The 26,739-nt window shown below is 37.4% G+C and overlaps 1 protein-coding gene across 2 annotated transcripts in view; it reads right to left on the bottom strand.

The window, feature by feature from the left end:
* Positions 1–26,739, bottom strand: part of LOC109055366 (adenylate kinase isoenzyme 5-like) — a 108,855-nt gene that overhangs the window by 20,449 nt on the left and 61,667 nt on the right. For both annotated transcript variants that reach the window (XM_042717943.1, XM_042717942.1), the window contains exons 7-8: positions 21,165–21,255; positions 8,428–8,504 (exon numbers count right to left, since the gene is read on the bottom strand). In XM_042717943.1, the coding sequence (XP_042573877.1) occupies positions 8,428–8,504; positions 21,165–21,255 (168 nt within the window). The remainder of the gene's footprint in view (positions 1–8,427; positions 8,505–21,164; positions 21,256–26,739) is intronic.

Here is a 26,739-nt window from a genome sequence, read left to right on the forward strand (position 1 = left end):
CAAAAGAATACCATAGTGTGGGTAAAAAAAATAGCAGTACTATTGTACATGTCCAAAAACATGATACTATCATCCAAAAAAAAAAAAAAGTAGTATTAATATTACCATGGATCATGACTATGGTACTACCTCTAAAAAACAAACTAGGTACATGTCTAATATGTTACATAGTTACTACTGAATGACAACAAATGTAACCTATACATTAAACAGTGTCCATAACATGCAAATCATCCATAACACAAACCTCTACCGTTATTATGTAAATGAGTTTAACCACTGATATAACAGATGGGAGCAGATTAAAGTAAAATCCAGTGGCTCTTGAGGATTTTGCTGGCATAGTTTCCTTCTCATTCCTTTTTTGAAGAAAGAGTCACTGCAAAATAATACTAAGTTGTTCTGACTGATCACTCTTATCCTGTGATTAAACATTTCTATCCTGATGAAAGTGCCCTTGTGAAAAAGAAGTGCTAGTATTTAATGTGCACTTGTAAAGTACTTCAAATGTTAAAAAAACTGTACTTTAAGATAATATATTAATGAAATAAAGCCACTTAAGAGATTACACTTAAAGAGAGTATACTATCATAATTTACATACACTTAAAGGGTCTTGAAACCCCAGATTACTTTTTTCTGAGATTTTATCAGAGGTGCTTGTGTTGCACATCATAGAAGACAATGTTAGCATCCGTTACATTTTAACTGTTGGAGAAAACTGGTTAATTTTAAGCTTTTTTGCGCTACTTTCATCTTCTGGGTTTAAAATCTACATCGTGTTGATGTCACAATTTGTGACGTGGCAATGGATTATAGTACGTCAATGACACGTCAGTGTCTATTAAATTATTCATGAGACTGCGTGCTCTTATCCTAGGAGAAAACGCTTCGCTTAATTATTCACGACAGCATGTGTTGATTTGCTATGACAGACTGTGAGATCACGCACATTAACTGAGAGAAACGTTCATGGATCGTAGAAGAGTGTTTGTTTTTGCTTTGTAATAAGAGTGCGGCACAAACAGAATTCATTCACTTAGTGGGTGTTACCGTTTTTACAGCTCAGTGACAAGCTGTCGAAAGGCTTATATAACACCACAGAAAAAGCCTTAAAAGTTTAAAAGGCAAAGGATTGCAAAATTACATACAAAAATGTATTTAAGTCCTACTTAATTGGATCAAAGTGTTAGACATTGCCAGTGTTAGGGGTAACGCAATATAATTAACGCAAGCTAAGTAACCAGATTAATTTTCTAGGTACCTATAATGTAATAAATTACTTTTAAAGGTGACATATCATGAAAATCTGACTTTTCAAGGTTTTAAGTTCTATAAACAGGTCCCTGGTGCATCTACCAACCAAGGAAACGTGAAATAGGTTAACCCAGTAACTTTGTTTTGGTAAGCCCTTTTTTTGCAAGCGTCTGAGAAAACGAGCACATCTGATTTCACCCCCTTGGTGACGTGGCAAAGGGATCTCATTATAATATTACCGCTCCTTAATCTGTAAGATTCCACCCACGGTGCTGTCATTTTGATTTCGCAAGCGACAACAGTGTACCAGCTTTAATGCCATGGTGAAAGTTTGAGCAAAACATGCTAACTGTTCTGTCTTTGGCTGCAGAGACGAGCATAGAACACTATTTAGAGTCCCAGCCTCAGAGTAGACAAGAGAGCAGTGGAATTATTGATTTATTTACTGTATATTGCTGCTGCCACACAGATCTAAAACCTTCACAGACATAACCAACTGTTTTTGTAACTCGTGTGTTTTTGACGTAAACTTGTGTGTGAATGAGAACTTAGTTTAGTACTCACATGCTGTGACAGCCACTTTCTGTCCATGTGCTTCAGATGTGTGCACTCAGAAAACTCTATATCAGAAGCTTAAACTAATATGGTTTAAAACGCATGTTTTTAACAGGTCCCAGGTGTAATGACACAGCTCTATTCTGGAAAAGGGGGTGGGGAGCAGCAGCTCATTTGCATTTAAAGAGACAGGCACGAAAAACAGCGTGTTACTGCTTCCACTCAAAATAGGCATTTTCAAAATTATATAATAAATGATCTGTAGGGTATTTTGAGCTGAAACTTTACAGACACATTCTGGGGACACCAGAGACTTATATTAGATAATGTAAAAAGGGGCATAATATGTCACCCTTAAATTTACAATGGAATATCCAAGTTACTTTTTCAAATAAGTAAAGCAAGATACTTTCCCCCCATTTATTTACTGGCACCTTTCCTGGGGTGTAGGCACTTCCTTCAGCCTGAGGCTTATTAATTTCACTTTTGGCATGAAAGGGCTTTTACAGTTGCCAAAAATATAACATAAAAAAAAAATTCCAGCCCATATGACAAAAAGTAACACAAAAATAACATAATGCATTACTTTCCATAAAGAATAACTAACACAATAAGTTGCTTTTTTATGGAGTAATGCAATATTGCAATGCATTACTTATAAAAGTAACTTTCCCCAATGCTGGACATTTCTGTCCACCACCATCTTCAAAACCATCCCAGTAGAGTTCCAAAGACTTGTAGAATCAACGGGCACATATTGACCCACAAACTCACTTGACAAGACATTTATTTTTCTTTAATTTATCATCCGTCTGTATATCAGTAAAATGTCATGGGTTGCTAAAAACATGAAGGTATAGGACAAAAATGAGGACATAAATATTTTGATTTGTACTGAAGATTTTCTGCACTGTAGATGGATGTCTTAATCCAAGTCGCTGGCGAACAGTCACAGTACAGAACCAAGCCAGTGTGGCTGGAGCCAAGAACCTGCTGAACACATTGCACACTGAGCTGAAGACTGCTCTGAGATCTGTTCTCATCTGCAGAAGTGTTTTTCCCTGTGTGATGCTGATGGCATGGAGAGTTTGCTGTTAGCAGTGCCGCTGATGGACACAGATGAAAGGGTCACGGTGGGAATGTGGGTTGATCCACATCCATAAACACTCTTCACATCATCCTCCACGAAGGAGCCTTAATGACTGCTTTTGTCTCATGCAGACACGATTTTAACCAAATATAATGGAGAAAGCATGACAGCCTCTCCATGGAAATTCACAGTTTCAGGAATTTAGTTTGATTGACATGTAGCAACAGGGAGAGTCTAATTGGCTGGCCGCTTTCATGTAGCCCTGCCATATCTGTTGTAGATAGCGAGAACCCTCTGAATGGAAGATAACATGTCACTATGTTTTGTGTGTGTGTGCATGTGTATTTGTGTGTGTTTGTGTGTATGTGTGGTTGGAGACGAGATGAAAGGAAAAAGCAAGTGAAGAGAACAAGAGGCTCCCAAAAGCAATCCAAACAATCCATCGCAGGGGCACTGATGGTTCCTGATAGTTTTGAATTTATTTTAAATTGTGCATAAATCTATGAAGCTGAATGTAGTATTCTTCTATATATATTGAGAATGTAAAAAAAAACTAATGCTCAGCTTGTATAAAATAACGATGATGACAGATCCAAACTGTAAAATTAAGTTCATTCATATGCATGCTTGAGATAAGTGAAAAACTATTTACTCACATACAATTCTAACTGTGAAAGTACCCATAACAATATGTCAAAAAAAAAAAAAAAAAATGTCTGACATTTTTATTTCAGAAAAAAAGCCATTTCCTGGGCGGAAAAGGCAGAATTCTCTTGTGAGACATCTATATATAGACCACACACGCACACATACACACAAAAGACAATTTGAAAAGAGCTGTTAACAAACATTTTTTGTTACATTTGACTTTAATTTATGGACATTAAAAACAATGAAGCATTTTTAAATATATATTTTATGTTCTATAAAAAAAAGTCATACAGGTTTGGAACAACAAGAGGGTAAGTAAATTATGACAGAATTTTTATTTTTGGGTGAATTATCCATTTAAAGGGTTACTCCATCACAAAATGAAAATTTTGTCATTAATCACGATTAATCACGACCTTGACACTGTTATTTATTTGGCAGTCTATGGGACAGTCTCAAGCCTCCCTGTTTTCATCCAAAATATCTTAAATTGTGTTCCGAAGATGAATGAAGCTTTTACGGGTTTGGAACGACATGGGGGTAAGTGATTAATGACAAAATTTTCATTTTGGGATGGAGTACACCCTTAAGAGTTTAATTTCTACAATGTAAAAATGAAGTCAAATGTCCATAGTTCCAGAAACACCCATTGTGGGGAAGTCATGGCCTAGTGGTTAGAGAGTTTGATTCCTAACCCTAGGGTTGTGGGTTCGATTCTCGGGCCGGTGATACCACGACTGAGGTGCCCTTGAGCAAGGCACCAAACCCCCAACTGCTCCCCGGGCGCCGCAGCATAAATGGCTTCATGGTGTGTGTGTGTTCACTGCTGTGTGTGTGCACTTTGGATGGGTTAAATGCAGAGCATGAATTCTGAGTATGGGACACCATACTTGGCTGTATGTCACTTCACTTCACTTGAGTACATTTTTATTCAATATGGAAAGGGTCAGTCTGGACATTTATATGCAGCTGTACAGTGATTAAATTTGCTACTGAACTTGACACGTATGTATACAGGTACGTTGTATATGCAATACTTGTAAGTGCAGTGGAGCTTCTCAGACAGAATTTTGCCCCCTTTTACATTTCCAGTGTTACTTCATAGTTAAGGGTGTTTAGAGTCTATCAGTGTTATTGCTGAGATTATACATTTAAACTAAATGAAAATGAAGTTGACAACTAGCTGAAATGCATTTTATATATTATTTCATTTGTTATATTATATTTTATTAAGTTTGTTTATTTTATTAAAAAAATTTTTTTAATGGTTTTAGTTAACTATAATAACTGGAGTCTATTAGGTACTGCATGCGTTACATCACATAAGATCAAAGAACATGCATGTATTAACCTCTTTATAGGACAATGCTATACTAAAATAACCTCTCTTTACAAGCTTTTTCAGAGAGTGGGGATTACATGAAGTTCCACTCTATAGCACATTCTTTCTGACCTTGAAAAAATAGATGCTCTGAAACAATCCCCAAATACACACATCGAGCTATAGTGCCGTCTCATTTATAGGTCGACCGATGTTTCAGTTTTGCCGATTAATCGGCACCGATAGTTGATTGCTGGAACAATCGGTTATCGGCAAAAATCCATTCCGATAGTTTTCCGGATTGTGTCCATTGCTGGAGTGGCTGAGAAGGGTCTGTTTTCATTATACAGTGCAAGAGTGGCCTCTATTTGTTGAAATCACTGACAGCATGTGCTATTTGTTTAGACACGTGATGCTGCATGCTAAACAGAGCAAGAAACTTCAGACACGGATTAAAATGCAGCTGACAGAAAATCCTGCCGCGCCACAGAGCGCAATTCACATAGTTTTCCATTAAATTACATTATATTCGCCCCGAATTGTTAATGTACATAATGAATTGTATATTGAGCATTTTCTTCGAAACGTTTGTCTTTCTGTGGCTCTAATAAAGTCTGTATGCTTTATTTATAGAGCTATAATATAGATCGCTCTTTCCGTTTGCTCCATTTTTTTAAACACTGAACTTCAAACTTATCTATGCCTCATTGTTCATTCTTAAAGTAAACTTGTGTCCGTTTGGTGAATAAATAAACAGTTTTAGACCGCTGCTCGAGTTGAACGCGACACGACTGGAGTGTGTGCGATACCGGTGAGTTCTCCTACACTCAGCACTGCTCTTCTATTTTGATTAGATAATCATCAAGTGTTCAAGAATAGAAGCAGTTAAAGTATGTGAGTATACATTGTGCTGGTATATTTGAAGTGTGTGATTTCTGTGATGTGGAAAACGCGGACAGAATCCAGGCATAAAAACAGAATTCAGTTTAACGCGGAATGTCACGGGATTGGTCAAATTTTGAATGAATTAATCAAAAGTAAGTCATTTGTATTATTTAATATTGTTGTGTTGTGTAGTATCTGTAACTATTAAGCCTTAAAAGTAGATTTAAATATGAATCCTGCATGTTCTGCGTGACTCTAATGAATGGCGCAGACGCAAGGTTTCATTTATACTGAATAGCGTGTGACGCTCGCGGTGATTTCAGTTTCTGTTGTCTCTCTAAATGAGGATGTAAACACATGAACAACATCTACAGAACTGCTCTGAGAGAGCTTTCATGATCTTCTGATCGTATGATTTGAGTAAAACTAGCCTCATATAATATACACAGAACTGTAAAGGTCAGGGCAACCCGTCAGAATAAAAGTTCAGTCTATTTTTCAGTAGAATGTACATAGCCTACTACTACTACTACTACTAAAATGAAACAAACGTTATTTTTTAAGGAGTAATCACACAACATTTTTTCCATGTTTTAATATTAATAGTAAATCCCCTTTGTTTGCAAAAAAAAACAGTTTGCTTAATTTTCAGTAATTAAAAGATAAATTAAATTAATGTTTCATGCCTTGATTTGATAACCAGAAAAATTTTAATACACAACACTGAATCCAGAAAAATTCAAATGGAAATAACAGAATTTGGAAAAATAAAATAAAACGGAATTTAGGAAAAAATAAAATGGATTTTGTGGTCATTTCAACATTTACTATTACTATTATTATTACTTTTATTATTATTACTACTACTAGTATGATTCAGTACTTTTTTTTTATTTATTTTTTAATAAAGCACTATTTTACTTTTTGTTCAGTATGCATTTTAAAAACTATAGGTTAATTAATCGGTATTGGCCAGTGTGGTACATCCTAGCTATCGGTATCAGCAAAATCCACTATCGGTCGACCTCTAGTCTCATTATATCATACACACTTAATGACTCAGAAACAATGATTACATTTCCATATTGAAGGTCAGTGACTATGTACCTGTTTATTAATGCAATAATTAGTTTGAGCTACTGAAATACCCAACAAATATAGAGGCCATTCTACTGTGGCTTTTCTTTAAAAGTCTATTCCAAAAATAGTTCAATAGCATACTAATGAAAGTCAAGGACTTTGGCTTAAGCTTCATCCAGACAGAAACTAATGCAGGAGATAGAGTCATCCATAATGGCTATCCACTAATGCAGGACTGTCACTCAGCAAGCATTTCCATTAAATACAGCATCTCGCACTTGCTCAGTCTGGCTATAATAGCCCTTCAGCAGTTTCATCTGAGCCTAATCTGAGATTCCAATAACTTCATAATGAAATAAAGAGACGAGACAGATGGGACATTTTCCGACATGCTAATGGTGCTCTAAATGCTATTGTGATTTCACAATAACAGTTGCATCAGATAGCACCATTGTGTTTTACTGGATTAAGAAAAAAAAATATTTCAGTCTTTTTACTTCAGGTTTACTGTGCTACTTGCCATTTCTTTGTGTTTATGAAATTTACTAGCAATTTCTGAGTGAACATTTTAAATCCTACACTGGAAAAATTGGTGTAGAAACAACTTTGATAAAACTTTACAATGTATTAAAGGGATAGTTCACCCAAAAAATGAATATCACCCCATGATTTACCCCCCCCCCCCCCCCCCCCGACCCCATAAGCCATATAGGTGTATATGACTTTATTCTTTCAGACAAATAAAATCTGAGTTACATAAAAAAAATATCCTGGCACTTCCAAGCATCCATCTTAAAAAGTGTTCCACATTGCTCCGAGGGGTTAACAAAAGCCTTATGAAGCAAAGCGATGCGTTTTTTTTTTTTTTTTAAAGAAAAATATCTCTTTAAAACTTTATAAACCATAATCTCTAGCTTCCACTAACTGTCATATGAACATACACAAGAAATTGGCATTCCTGCAGATGACGTAGTCGCAGTCTCGACCCCCATTTACTGCCATTATAAAGCTTGGAAGATCCAAGACATTTTTAAACATAATGAAAATGAAAATAATGCTATGTTTCTGGACCTGGGAACATTTCAGTCGTGTTCCTGTCTATGGAGGGTCAGAGAGCTCTCAGATTTCATCAGAAATTTGTGTTCCGAAAATAAAAAAAGGTTTTACGTGTTTGGACCAACATGAGGGTGAGTAATTAATGAGAGTATTTTCATTTTTGGGTGAACTATCCCTTTAATAAATGCTTTAGAAGTATTTTTCATTGTTAGTTCATGTTAACTAATGTTAACAATTAGAACCTTATTTAATGTTTTATAATGTTTTTAATTAGGAATTTTATAGTGTTTTTAATTTTATTAGTAAATTATTGAAAAGGATGGTTTTATTTTAACTTGAAAGTTATTTTTTTTTCTTGTATTCTTGTATTTTCTTGTAAAATTTACTCCAATTCATCTTCGAACAATTCTTCAAAAAATCATATACACCATTTTTTAAGTGCAGCCAACAAAGAAAAACAAAGAAACAAGTTCTCAACCAAACGCCAATGTGTGGATTTAGAAAAGAAAATGGAAACAGAGACATTTTCATACCTGTTCATCAAATTTGGTGGGAACATCTGCCAGGCTGCTGCTGTCTGCAAGCAAACTAAGGTCGAGCTCACTGGGTCCTACAGAGAAAAGCAAAAGATACAATCGAGTTGAAGACGTTGAAAAAAAGCATATATCGAGGTCTGTGATTCAAAGAGGAAAAATACAGAAATTACAGCAAAGCCTTGTGTGACACTCTTGTTCCTCCAAACTATTGTCCGTCACTGAAATGAAGTACTGCTGAACACTGACTTTTCTTTGTTGTTCTGTACCACTAAAAATCACCTTGAAAACAACTGGTTAAAATTAATTAAAAAAAATTGGTTCTGAGAAAACCTCCATAAACATTCAAAGAAAAATCACTATAATGCACAGCCTTGAGTGACTCACTGGTTTTATACAACAGAACTGAGAGCATTATTATCAAACACACCTAGGTTCAACAAAGTTATATATATCAAATAATCCTTACATATTTCTTTCCACCATGTGATATAGCTCATTAGCTGAACTATAGGCTGTATGTGGTATATGCGGTTGCCAAGCAATACAGTGACTCCTAGATTTGGGATCAGTTAACATAACATCTGAATTTGAATGAACAACTGGGAGACTATAAGTTAAGGGGAAAAGGCATCAGATACTAAAACATCAATATGCAACAGTCATTGATAATTTTAAATAAAACAGCATATTCCATGAGAAATGATTTTCAGTATGTTATTATTAGAGACCTGTTACTTAGAAATATAGCCTTTGCAAATATCTTGAATCACATCTTGAAAGATACTTTTTCTAATGGTGTGATAAAACCACAAAATGATGATTATTTTTTCAAGAGCATAAAACAGCTTTTTAGGACGGTTAAAAATGGAAATGGAATTTGCTATCCCTGTTGGCTTCATTTATTTCTAAAACTGATTATGCCCAAGTGTTTCCAATCTTACACTGAGATTTTCTTTTTCCTTTTTTTTTCTTTTCATAAAAATCTACAGACATTTGTCCATTTTTGAATGACGTAACACATCTTGACAACAATATTTCTGAAGTTTTACTGAAATGGCAGCTGTCCAGAGGAAAATAAGTCTCAACTGTAAGAAATATTTCATAAGAATTCTGACAGGTCAGTGATTTTGACATGAAGATTTCATCACAGGGGTCTGGCCTCAGACATATAGTACAAAGTTTTCCATGAAAGCATCTGTTGTGACTGTTGTGATTCAGCTCAGCACTGCACTACCACAGGCTGGAAGAGGCTGATGCCTTTTGACACCGGTCGCCTCTGTAATAGGTGCTGCACTGTAGCATCCCCTGACACCTCCATTACCTGTCCTCCAGCGCTAAACCAAAAGTGACAGCATCTTCTCTTACAGAAAGAACAGGCTGTTTCAGCCGATCCTTTTTCATACTGTTTTGCTCTGCGTGAAGAGCAGCTGTCTGAAGAACTGTTCCTTGCACTATGAAGGAGATGTGGTGGGATTATGTATTAAGTCAGAGACTTTGCACCTGAGACTGCAGGAAGTAATGGAACATTTCTTGCCCCAGTAGGATTGTGAGTCACAGAAATCTATTTGTTTATACAGACGTGGCGTTATTGGGGGAGCGTTTGAGGGATCGTGTGAGTGGGCGGCAGGGTCAGTCCTGTGATGCAGTACCTTTTGAACTCTGCCACTGCTAATAAATGAACATGCCTGAAGTATTTCTATAAAAGGGCAAAAGACTTACAGAAATATGCTTTCAAACAATATGTATTATGAACAGAACTGTTTGGAAAGTGAATGGAAAGTGATATTGATGAAACGGGAGAAAACAACAAATTGAAACGTTAGAAATTTTTTGATTATAAAAAGGAAAAGTGTGTGTGTGTGTGTGTGTGTCTGCGTGCGTTAGTGTAACTTATATGCTATAATTGTATTTATTAATATTTTAATAAGATTTTATTTTTATATTTTCAGTTTTTATTTTAATTATAGCTTAAGATTTTGTAATTTTATGTGATTTGTTATACTATTATTTTATTATTAAAAAAAATTCTACATAGCTTTAATTATTTAATTATTAGTTTTAGTTCTAGTAATTTCTATGTCTGTTTTTCATGTAATGCTTAAATTGTAATGAATTTTATTTTATTTTATATTATTTATTTTTCAATTCCCATAAATTATTTTTACTAGTTTAAGTTAACAATAGCAATTCTGGTAGGTACAAATTTTTATATATATTTTTTTTTATAATTTTTTGAAAAAGAAATTGAAACTTCTATTCACCTTTTATACAAAATGTCATTAAAGACATTCAAATTTGCAAAATTAATGTTTTTATTCAAATAAATGCTGTTCAAACTTTCTGTTCCCTTTCGAGGGAACTTCGAACTGCGTCCTCTAGGGGGCGCTATGGGGGATGCCTTGACATGACCTGTGTCTGAAGCATACTGTACATTCAAAAGTGACATCACTACCGGTGCGACCACAGTATAAAGGGGCGCTGGAAGAACACATCATCCTCTTCTTTGTCTTCAGTGACTGTTTTGTTTGAAGCGTGCATTCCAGTGGTAAGAACCATCTTTTTCTTCCCTTGTCATGGCGAGCACTAGCAAGACGTTTAAGAGGTGTGTGAATCTGTGTTCTCGCTATTTGACACCTGATGACACACACGATCTTTGTGTCAATCGTTTGGGCGAAGAGCACACACGCGATGTCCTCAAGGGTGCAATCTGCTTCAACTGCGAGCATTTTTCCATGAAAAAGCTCTGCTCTCGTCTTTCTCTCTTTTTGAGAAAGGAGGGGCAGCCGTCTCCATGGTTCAGGACCTGCCGCTGCTGAGGCATGGAGGAAAATGAGCTCGTGGGGATCGCAGGCGGATCTGGCCGATAAGTTAAAAAGAGGGGCTTTCCCTCTCACGCTCATTGGCCGCGGAAGAGGGTGAGCCGCTGGATGATGATGATGCAATTTCCTTGACATCATCTGATCCATGACTAGCGCTCTGCTGAGTTCTGCCCGGGAAGAGCAGGAGATGTCTGAGGAGGGTGAAGAAGTTGAGACTGAGCCTTCTCAATCCTCCTGCCCTGCGTATGATGAGCTGTTGGAGGTTATGGAACGACTTGCTGTAGAAGCGGGACAGGACCTTGACCTACCACGAAGGTCAAGGTCTGAGCACGAACAATGCAGAGGTCCTGGCCTGTCCTGGTCTGAGGGTCAGCTGCCCTCATCTTCCCCTTCCTAATTCCCCTGTAACCACCATTAAAGGGATATTCCACGCCAAAATGAAAATTTTGTAATTAATCACTTACTCCCATGTCGTTCCAAACCTGTGTATGCTCTTCTGTGTCATCCGTGGCACAAGGATGCGCTGTTTTATTTAAAATCAAAGCTAAATACACGTAGAAACAGCACATCCTTGTGGCGCGGATGACACAGAAGAGCATACACAGCATACGGTGATATGGAAAGACACAGAGGAGACCATTGACAAAGGAATTATTGAATAAAGTCGTTATTTTAGTTTTCTTCACTGACAAAATGTTTCCTGTCGCTTCATATAACCCAGATTGCACATCTGATGGCAGAGTATTCTGAAGATGACTTTCATACATTTTATGGACCTTGACACTGTTATTTATTTGGCAGTCTATGGGACAGTCTCAAGCCTCCAGGTTTTCATCCAAAATATCTTAAATTGTGTTCCGAAGATGAACAGAGCTTTTACGGGTTTAGAACGACATGGGGGTAAGTGACTAATGACAAAATTTTCATTTTTGGGTGGAGTATCCCTTTAACTCCACCTAGCCGAGGTTAGGTGGGAACCTCCTGCGCTTGCATTGCAGTCTCTCTTGCCGGACCTATTATGTTCTTGGTTAGGTTCTATGTCTAAGAATAGAAACCACCTTACTGATGGTCCAGACCCGAGGCTTCTTCTGACTTTTTTGCCTCCTGATCTGAGCTCATGAGCGGGAACCATGGTGGGTGAGTAAAATTCAAATAAAATTTCAAATCTGTTCACTGGTGGTTGTGTGAATCCTTCTGTTAGCCTTCTTTGCAGTGTTTCCGGGACCTGTCTGTTGTGTTTTTTTGCTGGACTCAGAACCCTTGCTATCGACTCATTACAGTGATGGCCTCACTCATCGATACTGGATCCAGACTGGATGATAGCCCTGTTTTTGGCCTCTTCCCTCTTGGATCATGTGGCCAAGTCATTAGGCTTCTGTGGGAGCCTTCTTGGTCATCAGGTCCCCAGTACAGCTCTGCAATCCAAGGACCTGTGGGTCCTTCCTTCCTTCTGGTGACTGAGTGAAGCTCCTCTCGCTGAGGCATTGATTGACATTGCTACCCTAAACTCTACTCTGCAGTCCGCTAGTTGCATCACACTGCCCTCTTGGTGAACCAGTGAGTCACCCCTCCGTGGAGTGTGCTTGAGTACACTGTTTTTCCCTGAGGTATGAGTGAGGGGTGTTTCTGTGGAAACCCTTCCCGAGTGCTCTGGCTCAGAGGAGAACAGCTCTCCATGCATGATTTGGGCCCCGTTGTTTCCAGGATCTGCAGGTCTAGTTAAATGGGACCCATGCTCTCAATCGGGGGAGAGAGCACAGGGCGGGATTGTGTTGACAATGCTGCCTCCCTGGTGAGCTGTATTTAATCTAGCTAGCATCGCTCCTCTCCCTTCCGAGCGTTCGAGTTACCTCCCCTCCAGTGGAGTCGAATTCCGCTTCATGGGCTGTTCTTATGGTGGGTTTTTAGCAGTGCTCCACTCATTCCAGAGGGTCGCCTATGAGCGCGCTACCCCTCTCTGAGAATTCGGAGTTCTCCTCTCACTCTGAGGGCTGAGTTCTCCGTTTCCCAGAGCTCCTTGAACCAGCAACATCAGGATACAAGGCCCCTTCTTCTGCCTCCCTGATATGCTGCATTTACGGTTAAGCTTGCAGTACGCTTACCCTTCAGGTTTATCGACGAGCACCGTGTAGGTCAAGCATCTGTCTCCCCCTCTCGGCTGAGAGCTGGGTGCTATGATCCTCCAGCTAGGTAACTTTGGTTAGAGCACCGTTGGTGACTCCTCATATGACGGATTGTTTTATGGGTTGTGCCATTTCCATCTATGTGCATTCTGTGTATGCTAGGGACTGCTCCTTCAGAGTGCCATGGTCACATAGTGTCTTTAGGCCTGTCTAGTAAACTGCCTCTATGACCTCTTAGTATCGGTATCCCTAAAATCCATGTTATGGTAAGTCTCTTTGCACTTTTTAAATTCCACACTGTGGTAAGGACGCACATCAGGCATTTTGCATTGTTTGTAAAATCATGTATGGTAAGGGTTACGCGCTGCAGCTGTGTGTCATTTCTTTGAGTCGACAGGCCCCGGTTTCGCCTTGGGCACCACTCTACCTATATATCCCCAGTGATACCTACTTGAACAGGGTGTTGTTACCAAGAGTCTGTTGAGACATGCAGTGTCTTGACCAACCAGACACACCATTTTTCATTTGATTTAACAAATCAATTATTCAATAGATTAACAAATAATCACAGACCCAGCCCCCCCACCCACCCAATAAACATACTGGGTGCCAGGATGTCTGAGAATGACACAAGGCCCTTGGTTACCATGGCAGCCAAGGTCCCTCAGCCAGATCAGATAAAGCTTTATGACCTAATGGCATGTTTGAGAGTTCTCCCTCTCACTACATTTTCCATAGTAAAGACACATAATGGTCAGCAAAATGGACTCTTCTCTAATGAATTCATAGGAAAACCTTTCTTTGAATGAACACACATATACTTCAGGGCATTGTGTATGTTGTTACTGTTTTGTATATTGTCTTTTGTGTATTGTATATGTTTTATTCATGCTTATGATAGATCACTAGTTAATATAACCTCATCTATATGATGTTTGGTATCTATGAGTTTGTCTTCTAATGATCTAAACGAGAGTGTATATTATATGTTGGTACATAGGCAAAATATTAGTGTTCTAAATACCTTTAGTAATTTTTCATTAACTATTTAACTTTTCATTAAATAGAGTTCCATATGCAAATTACCATGCAACTCTTCATTATGTCCAACCTCCCGCTTGGAATTTCAGAATTTCTTATTGGACAAGCCCATCCTGAGAGGCGTTTTCACGCTCTGTTCTTCTTCTTATTCTGCTAAGTCTTCTGCCTTCCAGATGAGGATGTGAGCTAGAATGCTTCTTAGGACACCCCAAGCACATGCCAGGCCCTCTCCCTTGACTTTCCATTCACCAAAGATCCTAGGATCTCAGCTGATGTCTCTCTTAGCTCTTTTTCACTTTCCACTGGGAAGAAACTCCCAATCACATTCGAGTCAGAACATCTTTTTGGAGTTCATCACTCTTCAAAGTAGAAAGAAGGTGATTGCGACTCCTACACCACTGAACCTCCAAACCATCAAGACTTTCATCCGAGACTGCATCCAGATGCTTGTTCCAGGCCAGGGCAATGCAAGTATCGTACATTTAACTAAACAAAACAGAGGTTTAGTATAAGCTATAGACCCTATTATAAACGGCACTGATGGTTTTACACAGGTGGTTAACTGACTCTTTTCACAGCTTCATTTTCTGTTTTTCCTGATGGTTTCATCCAAGTCTCATTTGCCCTTTCCCCTGTATGAGTAATTGCATGTTTGTTTGTTTGTTTGTTTGTTAGACTAGTTTGTAGTTAATAAATCTCTTGTGCACATATTACATGAGTTTCTGATTCTGCCTTGCAAATCAATATCCCTTTACAATTCCGATTTTGCTACATGCTCTAATGCATTAATACTGCATGGAAGTATTTTCTGTAGCCACGAAAATATCCTTTCTTAGAGCTGATATGAAATTACGCTTAATGTTCAATGGACGAACAGATTAGTTGGTGGATGTTTATTTGTGCTAGATTTATTATTGGATGCTTATGTATATAATTGTAATTAATCATAATTAATTGTAATTGTTTATATACATTTCTCTTTTGAGCTTAATTTACTACAGACAGTTCCTTCAGCGAGCTCATACAGAGCAAACGGTAGCCCCTGTGTGACAGGCCAAGACCTAGTTACTTCCTAGGCGTCTGGTCGTATCGCCTTAAAAAAACTCTTCTTTTGATTCCAAACCTTTGATCTCTACCCTGGTTCCAGGAGGCCTGGCCCCTAACAGGTAAGCTTCTGGGGTATGTAGCTCAGGCCTTTGGCTGAAGGGGATAATGTCACTGACAGCCGTCGGACCATCCCAGGGGCAACTCCCTTTAAGGCTCTGGTATACAAACAAAGTTCATTTTCGTTCTTCGTTTGGGGGCAGAAAGAAGCTTGAAAAGGTGCTGCTGGAGGTGGGGTGTAGATTAATGTAAACATGTGTTGAGATGCTCGCGCATAACCCCCAAACACAACAACGATGAAATGAAGAAGTGTAGGCAATCTAGGTGTGAGACGGGCACCAATGGTCAGAATATTATAGACAAACGAATAATGATTAGCAGCAGTTCAGAGTCAAGTATCATGTTTGCAATACAAAAGAACCATTCTAATTCCATAATCAGTCTTTTATGGGAAGTGTGAATGGCTCATACTCTGAAAACTTTAGCATGATGTGCAAAGGTTTATTATTGTATGTTCGTTTGGAATTTCATTTAGGCTATTGTAGGCTATACCCTTTAAAAAAACAGCAGCAGCAGCAGTATGGTGTAACATTTATTTGAAACACATGTATTTGGTACTTGCTACCTTATATCTTTACTCTTTCCTTTCATTCTTTTCATGGCTTTGGAAAACTTGTCTCAGATGTTTCTATGCGTAGCTTTTTGCATAACTCCGGGTCATCGACACCAAGCTCCGTTGCAATTTCTTTATAGGAATTAAATGCTTACTCTGAATCTTTAAAGTCTGTCAGAGAGATATCGTACAGGTGCGGATATATTTGTGCCAGCTCAGCTATTCGACACATTGTATTTATGTTGCTAGTGACTAGGAGATGTTGTTCTCTTGCCTGACCTCCGGTGAATGAGATACGAACTGGGTAAAAAAAATTGCACGTCAAAGAAGGTGGAGTTTCAGAACACACTATCCAATTGTGTAACCACCACGGACCAATGGAAACTCAAATGTGTTTAGGAGCCAAAACAGCTGTTTCGAACTGCCGAAACGAACTCAAAACGAACTTTGTTTGATTTTGTTCAAAATGTTGCATATCAGTTCGTTCTTCTATTTCGTTTGAAGTATATAGGGGCCTTTAAGCTTGGGTAGAGTTGGTACTTAGTGCTCGCCTTTGTGCTTTTTGCACTCCTCTCAGCATGGTGGCATGGGTATACCGTTCCCCATAGAGGACGGAGTTTGAAAGGGAATGTTTTAGGTTACGTATGTAACCATGGTCCCTTAAAGGGGAATGAGACACTGCGTCCTCTAGTTTCCTTGCCATGCTTCGGATGCTAGCTTCAGATCAAGGAGCGGATGACGTGTTCTTCCAGCACCCCTTTATACTGTGGTCACACCGGTAGTGACGTCATAGGCTGTCGCCAGCCAACATTGTGACGAGAGAGGCGGGGCCCTGCCCCTCTCGTCACAAACGTGTTGTTGTTTTGAATGTATTCAAACACGGGTCATATCAAGGCGTTCCCCATAGCGCCCCCTAGAGGACGCAGTTTCTCATTCCCCTCTCATGGAACCATGGTTACATACATAACCTGAGATGTTCTCTTCACACTTCATTAAGTGGTACACCATATTTAATAAGCCTTGGTGAAGAAACATGGTGAAGACTCTTTTTTTTCAAAAACATAAAATCTGAACTGAACATAATTGTGATGCAGAAAGCCTGAGTTACAGATCAATACCGGCCAAATGCACACCATGGCATATCTGAGGGATATTTTGATTTAAAGCATTCAAATGGATTACCACTGGACTTCTTTTATTAATTTCACAGTTCGATGACAATCTATAGAACAGTGGGTTTTCAAATCACTGGCCAGTGACTTTTTAAAAAAAGAGGCCTCAGATCAGTCAGCATGAAATGGATAATGACACTAGAATCATTAGCAGCAGGGTTAACATGGCGGGGGGTTGGAGCTGTAATTAACCTCTGCTTGATTTTGATCGGCATACACCACAGACCTGGTCCATAAAGCCAACGGCTAAAGCTTGACCAAGCCTCATCAGCCTCTGATGCAATAAAATTAGAAGTTGCCCTGGTTTCCTACTGAATCCCACAAGTGCAGTGGAATGTAATTAACACTGCCACTGTAATTATGCACTGTCAGTGTAATGTGTTAAATGTATTGCAAATTGCTGCATTCACCAAAACAAAATGGACAGTATCCATGAAAAATCATCTTTTTGATGTGTATCAAAAATATTGGACATACAGTAGTTAAATTTTTTTTTAAGAAATTTACATTTTTATTCAGCAAGAATGCATTAAATTGATCAAAAGTGACAGTAAAGTCATACAATAGTTTAAATAAATGCTGTTTGTTTATTTACTGCCTCTATGACCCCTTAATATAGTTTATTTATTTCTTTATTTAAAAAAGTTTTTTTTTTTTTTTTTTTTAATCAGCATATTAGGCTATGTCCACATTAGTGCATCTATTTCTCTACATTTTGGGCTTTCATCCACACTGAGACACCATTTTTGTCCAGTCAAAACTGAGATTTTTGAAGTTTTGTGCTGTAGTGTGGACTGTGAAAACTAATGCCAAGTTCACATGACAGGATGTATAAAAAGTTCAGCGTGTGCATCCTGTAAGTGTCCAGGAACTGCTTCTGCTCAGCATCTCACAGCTCATCTAACACAGATCTTCACTGCTTTTTAATCACATTCTGGTACACATATACTGTAGTTGAAAGAACAATAAATATCCCAGAAGGTCTTAGGACAGGTAGGATCATGACCGGTCCAGAGGTGTTCAGGCGCTGTTATCTCTGGCTGCGCTGTCAGATGCTCTGACTCAAGTTTTGACAAGCTTTTCATGTGTTTGATCAGCTGGGTTTTGTAAGCAATGAACTTTTGCCGTTCTATTTACACATGCAATCTGTTGTTTTTCAGCATCTTACATCATGAATGCCACACTTTTAAGATGCAAAGCTAAAAGTTGTTAAACTTTGAACATCTCATCTTGAGACCCCTGCATTCTATTCCATTCGGTTGTGCTCAACTATCCAAACATTTCATACGTGTCTAAAATCAAGTCATTCTTCCATAACAATAGCAGAGATCATTTCCCAACAAACACACTTGAAACAATGACCTAAAAACATTAACTACAACAGGTTTCTTTTTTTGTGACATTTGCCAAGTATGGTAACCCATACTCAGAATTGGTGCTCTACATTTAACCCATCCAAGTGCACACACACAGCAGTGAGTAGTGAACACACACCCGGAGCAATGGGCAGCTATATCCAGCGCATGGGGAGCAAATGGGGGTTCAGTGCCTTGCTCAAGGGCACTTCAGCCATGGGTATTGAGGGAGGAAGAGCGCTGCTCATTCACTCCCCACCTACAACTCCTGCCAGCACCGAGACTCAAACCTCCGGCCTTCGGGTTACAAGTCCAACTCTCTAACCATTAGGCCACAGCTTTCTACTGTTTGAAATCACAAGTCACATGGTCCATGTTCACATTACAATCCAAAACACTGTGTAGGTGTTCAGCTACATCTACAATGTTTTGATACTATTCATTTTTGTTTTAAATCGTTTTTTTTTTTTTTTAACTGCTTACAAACTAAATTTTTACCTGTCACATAATTTCTGAAACTTGACACTCAAACACCAGAACCACACACCAAATCTGCAAAACCATACTCTGATTCTCAGCCTTTGTTATTATGAATTAATATTATGGCAAAGGTGTTTGCAAATGTTTGACTGTGAGATGTGTTTGTGAGATTTTGAATGCAGTGCTTCATTTTGCAAGAGATGTGAGGCATTTTGCTTGTGCAATTCTTGGATTGGAGTGTAAAGTTTGGAAAAAAAAAGAGGCAAAGTTTGGAAAAGGTGTTTAAGTAATTGAAAAAAAAAACTGTACTGTAGAAATGTAGCAAATATCTGTCTTATTCAGTTTTTTTTCTTTTATTTTCAGTTTTGTATTAGGTTTTGAACTTTACACAAAAAGTTTGAACAGTTTAACAGTATTGAAAAAAGTTATGTAAGTGTGCAAATTGACCTGTAGTAAACTAGAGTTTTGGTGGTGGCTGTCTAAGTGAGAAAAGAATGTAGTCATTGAATGTACAGTAATTTGTGCCAAAGCAAAGAAAATGATCCACAGTTTAGCCCACATAAGACTGCTGTTGTGATCACTGTGTGAAGAATTTTGAAAAAGTGGCCTTTGTATTGAGAAAGTATTAGCATTGTATGTATTAGCACCTGTTAAAAATGTGGCATGATGTATGACAGTTCAAAAAATTTTAAATCTCTAACTGTCCAATCTCAAATCTAAAACAACTGAAAGCTCCTTAAAAATGCTCTCCAGTTTGACTTTTTAATCATTAATAATGCAAAAAATATAAATAATTCAATCAGCCAACCAATTAGAAAATAAATAATTACTTAAATAAATAAATAATAACAATAATAAATGACTCTATCTAGGGTAAATGTGCCCTTTGGGTCCAATTTAATAATGATTTATAATGTATGTTTACAGTTTGTTAATAAATCACGTCATTTTTATATACTGTTAAAAAAACTAATTTACCAAAATGTTTCATTTAAAAAGGATAAAATTTGTTTAGATTTTTTTTTGGTTGTGTAATAAATGTGTTTTATATGTTTTTACTGTATGAATTCAAATGGACTGTGTCATCTAAGCTACAGTAGATACATAATGTATAATATCAACTGCTGTTTCCAGTTTGAGACTTCAGGGCCCTGACACTCACATGAATAAATCAGTAGCAAGTGAAGGAAAAATGTTTAATAAAACACTCACAAAGTGGCTTTCTCTGATGCCCCAACCCCATTAGGGCCAATTCATTCAAGCACTCCACGTCCTTTTGGCGATCTCAGCCACACCAGGCAGCACCAGGGAACACTGACACCAGCATTAATGTCTGCACTATCACACAGACCTTTCTCATCCACGACCTCCTTATTCATCCTCTAATCTCTCGCTCTGCTCCGCAACCAGTGCTTGTAAATAATCGACAGGGGTAACCGACACATGGAGACCCACAGATGTCTACTTTCAGCTCATACGGAAAACTTTCTAGCAGTGACTTTACAAAAACCTTTGTATGAAGATCAAATTCACGCTGGATGCTTTGGTGTTGTACGGTGGCACAAGATCAAGAGTTCTGTGATGTGCGCTTCATGTCAGGCTGAAGAAATCTTGACAGGATGATTAATTAAATCCAGGGTCTGGAAAACTTTAATTTGTGGGAAGTCTAAATCCTTTTCACTACTCTGAAAAAAACATGCTGTACAGACAATTTTAGGTTGAGGCATGCAAAAAAACAGCTTCTAAATTACATTTTGATGGCATACTTCTTAAGTTTTCATCTGAATCTTTGTGAAAAGCAGGTGACTTATTTTCTGTTCAATCAATTACACTTTTCTTCAGCCAATTTATCCTGACTTATCCTGAAGCCATAGCCACAGTGTGAAATGGTTTGATAAACACAAATTTCTTTCCTGTTTTGACGTTTTATTTTATTTTTTTTTAGTCTTGAAATTACATACTGTAAATGAATGTTGAATTCATGAAGCTCTTTTAAAAGTAATGAAGTAGTAATTCTATATCTTTACCTGCCACAGGTTCTTTGGTGGGGTACAGTTTGTTGTCGACTGTCATGCTGATGTCACAGAAGACTTCCTCTTCATCTCGATCTGCATCAAGCTGTATAAACAAGAAAACACTTTTGTCAAGCATACATTTTACTTTGTTCTGCACAAAATATGTGTATAAATATGCTTTTGATTTCACTAAGTAATAATATAGCTGTTTTCCCAGAGGAAAAAAAACTGCTCAGGGGTTGCTTGTCCTAAGCTCAGGAGACTTAGACAAGATTCTCATATTTCTTTCATTTTAGGTGTTTATTATATTTCTCAGCATTTCAGATGTTTCTCCTAAAATTCCTTAAGAGAATAGAAGTAGACACAAATGAGACATGGGAAATATTTGAGGAAAAAAAAGAGTCAAAACTGAGAATGTGGTGGAAGAAACATAGGATATCTCTTTATTGTCTTGTTGCAGTCTCTATCAAGACTCCATTACATGAATATTTTATTGCTCAGTGGTTGCTCTTTCTAAACTCAGGAGACTTAGTTGAGATTCTAATATACTGTATGTCTCATTTTAGTCTCAACAGTGTCTCAGATGTCTCTCCTAAAAATCCTTGGGAGAAATAAAAAGACACTAAAATGAGAACTAAACTGAGTTTAAATGTTCTGGAACACAAGATGCCTGTGGCATCAGTCCTAACCATGTAAGACCCTTTACTGCTAAACTGAGACATGAGAATGTTCTGAAAGAAAGGAATCCAAAATTACAATGGGAGAGAAACGTGTGAGAAAGGAGATCTCTTTATTGTCTTGCTGTAATCTCTTGCAAGACTCCATTATAAAAATGTTTTACTGCTCAGAGGTTGCTTTATTTTTGATTGCAGTGGTGTTTTTTACCTTTAATGGCTAGGACAGTAGGGGTAACAGAAAACAATTGGACAGGTGAGAATTGAACAGAAGCAGGAAAGTAGCTGGGATCTGAACCCATGTTGTCTGAGGGGGAGTTGGGCCTTCACATCAATGTGCTGCCCACAAGGCTATGGCTCTGATACTCAGGATACTAAGGGGTGATTCTCTTATATGTCTTACTGAGATATCAGCTTTGTCTTAAGATGTCTTCAGTTTTATTTTAGGAAAAATGTTAAACTTTTATTAATATTGTAAATACTAAAACTATATTTTAAATAGCATTAAACATTTCAGAATATCAAGGGTTACTAGTTTAAGTGTTTAAATTCATCTTCAATGTCCAGCATTGTATATACACTACATTTTCCAAACACACTAGAAAGGACTTACAAGTGCAAGATGTTTAGTATAAGAGCAATACCTTTTTTTTTTTTTTTTTTTTTTTGATGTTTATTATTAGTGTTTTGTGTTTTGTTTAAGAGTTATTTTTTTTTCCATGTATGTGCATATAGGTTATAGTTTCCTCTGTTAAATCATTGTGCAATAAAACACTTTCTACACAAAACAACTTCAAATATGGCAATGCATGCATTGTCTTTGACTGAAATGGTCTGGGTAAATGACATTAGGAAATTAGGTTACTTTAAAATTGAATGGAAACTTCTGGAGTCTCCTGCTTCTCAAACTGAGAAAAAAAAAATTAACACTCTCACAATGGTCTTCTTTAAAGCTTTAGAAGAGATCTCAACAACTTTACACACTGTGCTCAGATTTTTCTCCTAGTCTAAAGACTCTGGTGGTCTCATATTTATCTCCTCCAATGTTTCAAACAAGATCTCAACAACATCACAGATTGTGCTCAGTTTTTTTCTTTTTAGAGACTCTCTCAATCTCTCTCATGTCTCTCCTCAAATGTTTAGAAGAGATCTCAACAACTTCACACACTGTGTTCAGATTTTTCTCCTTAGTTAAAGACTCCGGATCTCTCACATTTGTTTCCTCTGAGGTTTAGAAGAGATCTTGACAACATCACACATTGTGCTCAGATTTTTCTCATACACTAAAGACTCGAGAGTTCGCACATTTGTCTCCTCTAAATTTCAGAAGTGATCTCAATAACTTTACAAAGTGTGTACCAAGTCAAATGAATCAATATGAGCTCAAACATTTCTACCATATAATGTATTAATAATCAAATTAGTCAATTAATAATCAAGACTGAGTCATAAGCCATTTATGTGCCTTTAAGCAAAGAAAGCTCCAGGCTTACATTTTCTGTAAATCAGTTTTGATTAAGGCTTCCGGTACATAACTATTTCCAACAACAAATTATGTGCCTAAGTACATACACATTGTTCTATAAAAAGTATCTTTATCCTTATTGTTGCATAATTTCTCTCTTAATATATCCTTTAACTCTGAATTTATGATTTTTCCCCCCTTTATTTAGTGCCTTTCAAGTACTTGACTTGGTGCACACTTTGCAAAGTTGTTGAGATCTCTATTCTAAACTTTTGAGGAGACAAATTTTCGAGATACAGAGTCTCTAGCTGAGGGAAAAAATCTGAGCACAGTGTGTGATGTTGTTAAGATCAGTTCTACAGATTTAAAGGAGACAAATGTGAGCCCACCAGAGTCTTTAGACCAGGAGAAATATCTGATCACAGTGTGTGATGTTGTTAAGATCTATTCTAAAGCTTTAAACGAGTCAAATGTGAGAGATCCTGTGTCTGTAGCTAAGGAGAAAAATCTGAGCACAGTGTGTGATGTTGTTGAGATCTCTTCTAAAACTTCAAAAGAGACAAATATGAGTCCACCAGAGTCTTTAGACTAGGAGAAGTATATGTGTTATAATTTTGTTTCAGTATAATGTCTTAGGTGGCCCAACACAGTCACATAAACATAAAAGATTACAGACAGCAGGAGCAAATTGATTTAAGGCTTGGCCAGAAACTCATTCGTTTGGAACCATGGTGTGATTCATCAATCAAAGCAGGCTTCATCACAGGCTCATTATTCCTATACCCTTCACTTCCTAAACATTGCAAAAGGATAAGAACAGAACATATCCCTACACGCCTCAGATTTATTGAAATGCAGAGAACCAAAACATCTTTATAAGGCACTTCTCAGGAACCCTTCCTAAGTAATGCACTGTGACAAAACAAAACCACAAAAAAAATCAAAAATCTTAAGAAATGGGAAGGCAAAGTGCAGACCCCCTCCAACCTGTCTGAATGTTTCCATGACAACAGACTATAACAGGCCCCTGCGTTAGCAGGGAGTGTGTGGGAGTGTCCCTCGAGCTTCAGAAGACTGTGCACCTGTCATATTATTACATAGAAAGTCGCTGATTATTAAAATTAGGTTTATTTGGGGTTTTTGACCTTTTCTGCCTTAAAGACTGCAGGCCAAAATTGTATCTGCGTAGGCAAAGTACAGCTTACAGTACAGTACATCTATTTTTAACGGTCTCTTTCTATTTTTAGATGAATGGAGTTTTAGCATCATTTAGCTTTTTTGCCTTTAAAAAGTACTGTGGCTGTACCATGTTACTGATTATTACTATATTCAAATACCATGGTATTTATCTGGTACTTCAAGATAACATAATTAGTGTCTTGCCATGGTACGTGTTAAGAAAACATGGCAGGGTAGTTTTTCAGTACTTAAGCTTCATGCACTTTTTTTCTCTATTCCTTTCTTTATGTACTAGAAGTTAGAACAATTCGACTTGATTTGATTCCAACAATTCATTATGAAATCTTAAATTAGGGCACAGTTCTACTCAATTCAATCTGATATGATTCCATTATTTTGGGATTATTTATAATTATTTCCAAAAATAAACTTAAGACATGAATCTAACTAGGGGCAATTTGCCTCAGGCTCTTTGGAAATGTGCAGTCTACCCTTTTATAAATCTACCTCTTTTTGTAAACTTTAAAAAGTTATGACCAGTCTTGAAAAAAAGACTAATATATACTGTATGTTAAGACTATTGTATTCAGGTTATTCAACCAGCCACGTGTGTAACCTGAGACAGCCTCTGTAGCACATTGGACATTACTATAGTCATCAAAATTGACTATTAAATTCTATTATTCATGAATTAAATTTTCATTATCCTTATCAGAATGAACTTTATTTAAGATGTGCTTAGGTTTCTACCACACTTTCCAGGTACTGACTATTCATCTTGAATAGATTTTGCATTCAATCCTGCATAGTTTCTTTGATATAGGTAAACCTAATGTAATTGCGCCCATTCTCTTGTTTGGTTTCTAAGTAAAAAAGTCATAAATAGTCAAATGCAACTGAGACAAATGTCAACACTGCTTAGCGAGAGAGCAATCCCATTTCAGAGTGCTAAAGCAGTGCAGGGTATTCATTTTCTTAGGTCTGCCTTATAGAATGATAGAGAAAAAAAAAAAAGATATTGGATTCTTTTCAACAGTGTCAAATATATCTCAGAGGTCTGAGCTTAATACTTGAATAGATGAAATGGCTGATCATGCAGTGAGACCAAACTATTCCAGACTGCTAAAACTGATGTTCACTTTACTCTTTTGACCATCTTGTAGACTTAACAAAATATACACTGCACTCTTCGCAAGCATTACTATTTCCCAAAGTAGATCTGCAATATCAGTTGTATTTGTGTAACTTCTTCTTAGACTTTATGCTGGGGTTTGAAGCCATGTTATGTAAGGGATAATGTACAAGGTAAAGGGTGATCAGGACCCCGACACAAAGCGGAGGGGTCTTGCATCAGCCTGAAGGAGTTTATTCTGCGAGAACAATCGGCTGGATGTACATAATCCCACTTATTACATGGCTACTTGCCACATAAGTAAATAATTAGATGCAAAATATTGATTTGAGTTGAAATATTTGTACGCAAAGCTTTCGTGAAGACAGCAGTTGCGAGCAAGCGGCAAATTCAAACTAAACAGACATTTAAGGGAAAGGGTGCAGGCAAACCAAGTATTACACAACATTTCACCACAAAATAATTAAGGTAATAAAAGAATTAAGACAAAAATGTTTTAAAACCTTACCAGTTTGTTAGTTCTCTTATAATCCATTACAGCAGCTGCATTTGTATGAAACGAGAGCGAGTCCGCGATACCAGGATGACATAATTAAACAACTGTACACCATTTTGAATCAAGTTTTAATATTTTATTAGCTAAACAAACACAAAGCTTCCACCAAGAAAAAAATAGTTCAATGAAAGAGTACAGCGCCGACTGCTGTTACCCGGATGAGCCTGTGTTATTAGCTTTTACAGGTTGTTATCCAGGGATAACATACCTCAAAATGTCGCGACTGACCAATCAGAATCAAGTATTCCACAGAGCCGTGTCATAAATATTTATATTTAAAACTTATATGTTGACATCACCAGTAAAATACTATGCAAAATCAACCCAGGCTTACCAGAAATACATGACTCTGCCGACATTTCTGTAAAACCTAAAAATATGTAGCTAAGGGTATATTACGCTGCAAAAGACATGCTGTAAATCTTCACTGCAGATGCCAAAACATGTCATGTGTCATGACAAAACATGTCTGTGGATGAAAAATGCTTTCAAAAATATACTATGTTGTTTGTTTAATGTTTCATGGCAGTTTCAAAGCAAAATTCCCAGTGTCTAGTGTTAAAAAGCATGTTGAATTTTCT

Source organism: Cyprinus carpio, chromosome B2 (genome assembly GCF_018340385.1).
Source record: "Cyprinus carpio isolate SPL01 chromosome B2, ASM1834038v1, whole genome shotgun sequence".
Taxonomy (NCBI): domain Eukaryota; kingdom Metazoa; phylum Chordata; class Actinopteri; order Cypriniformes; family Cyprinidae; genus Cyprinus; species Cyprinus carpio.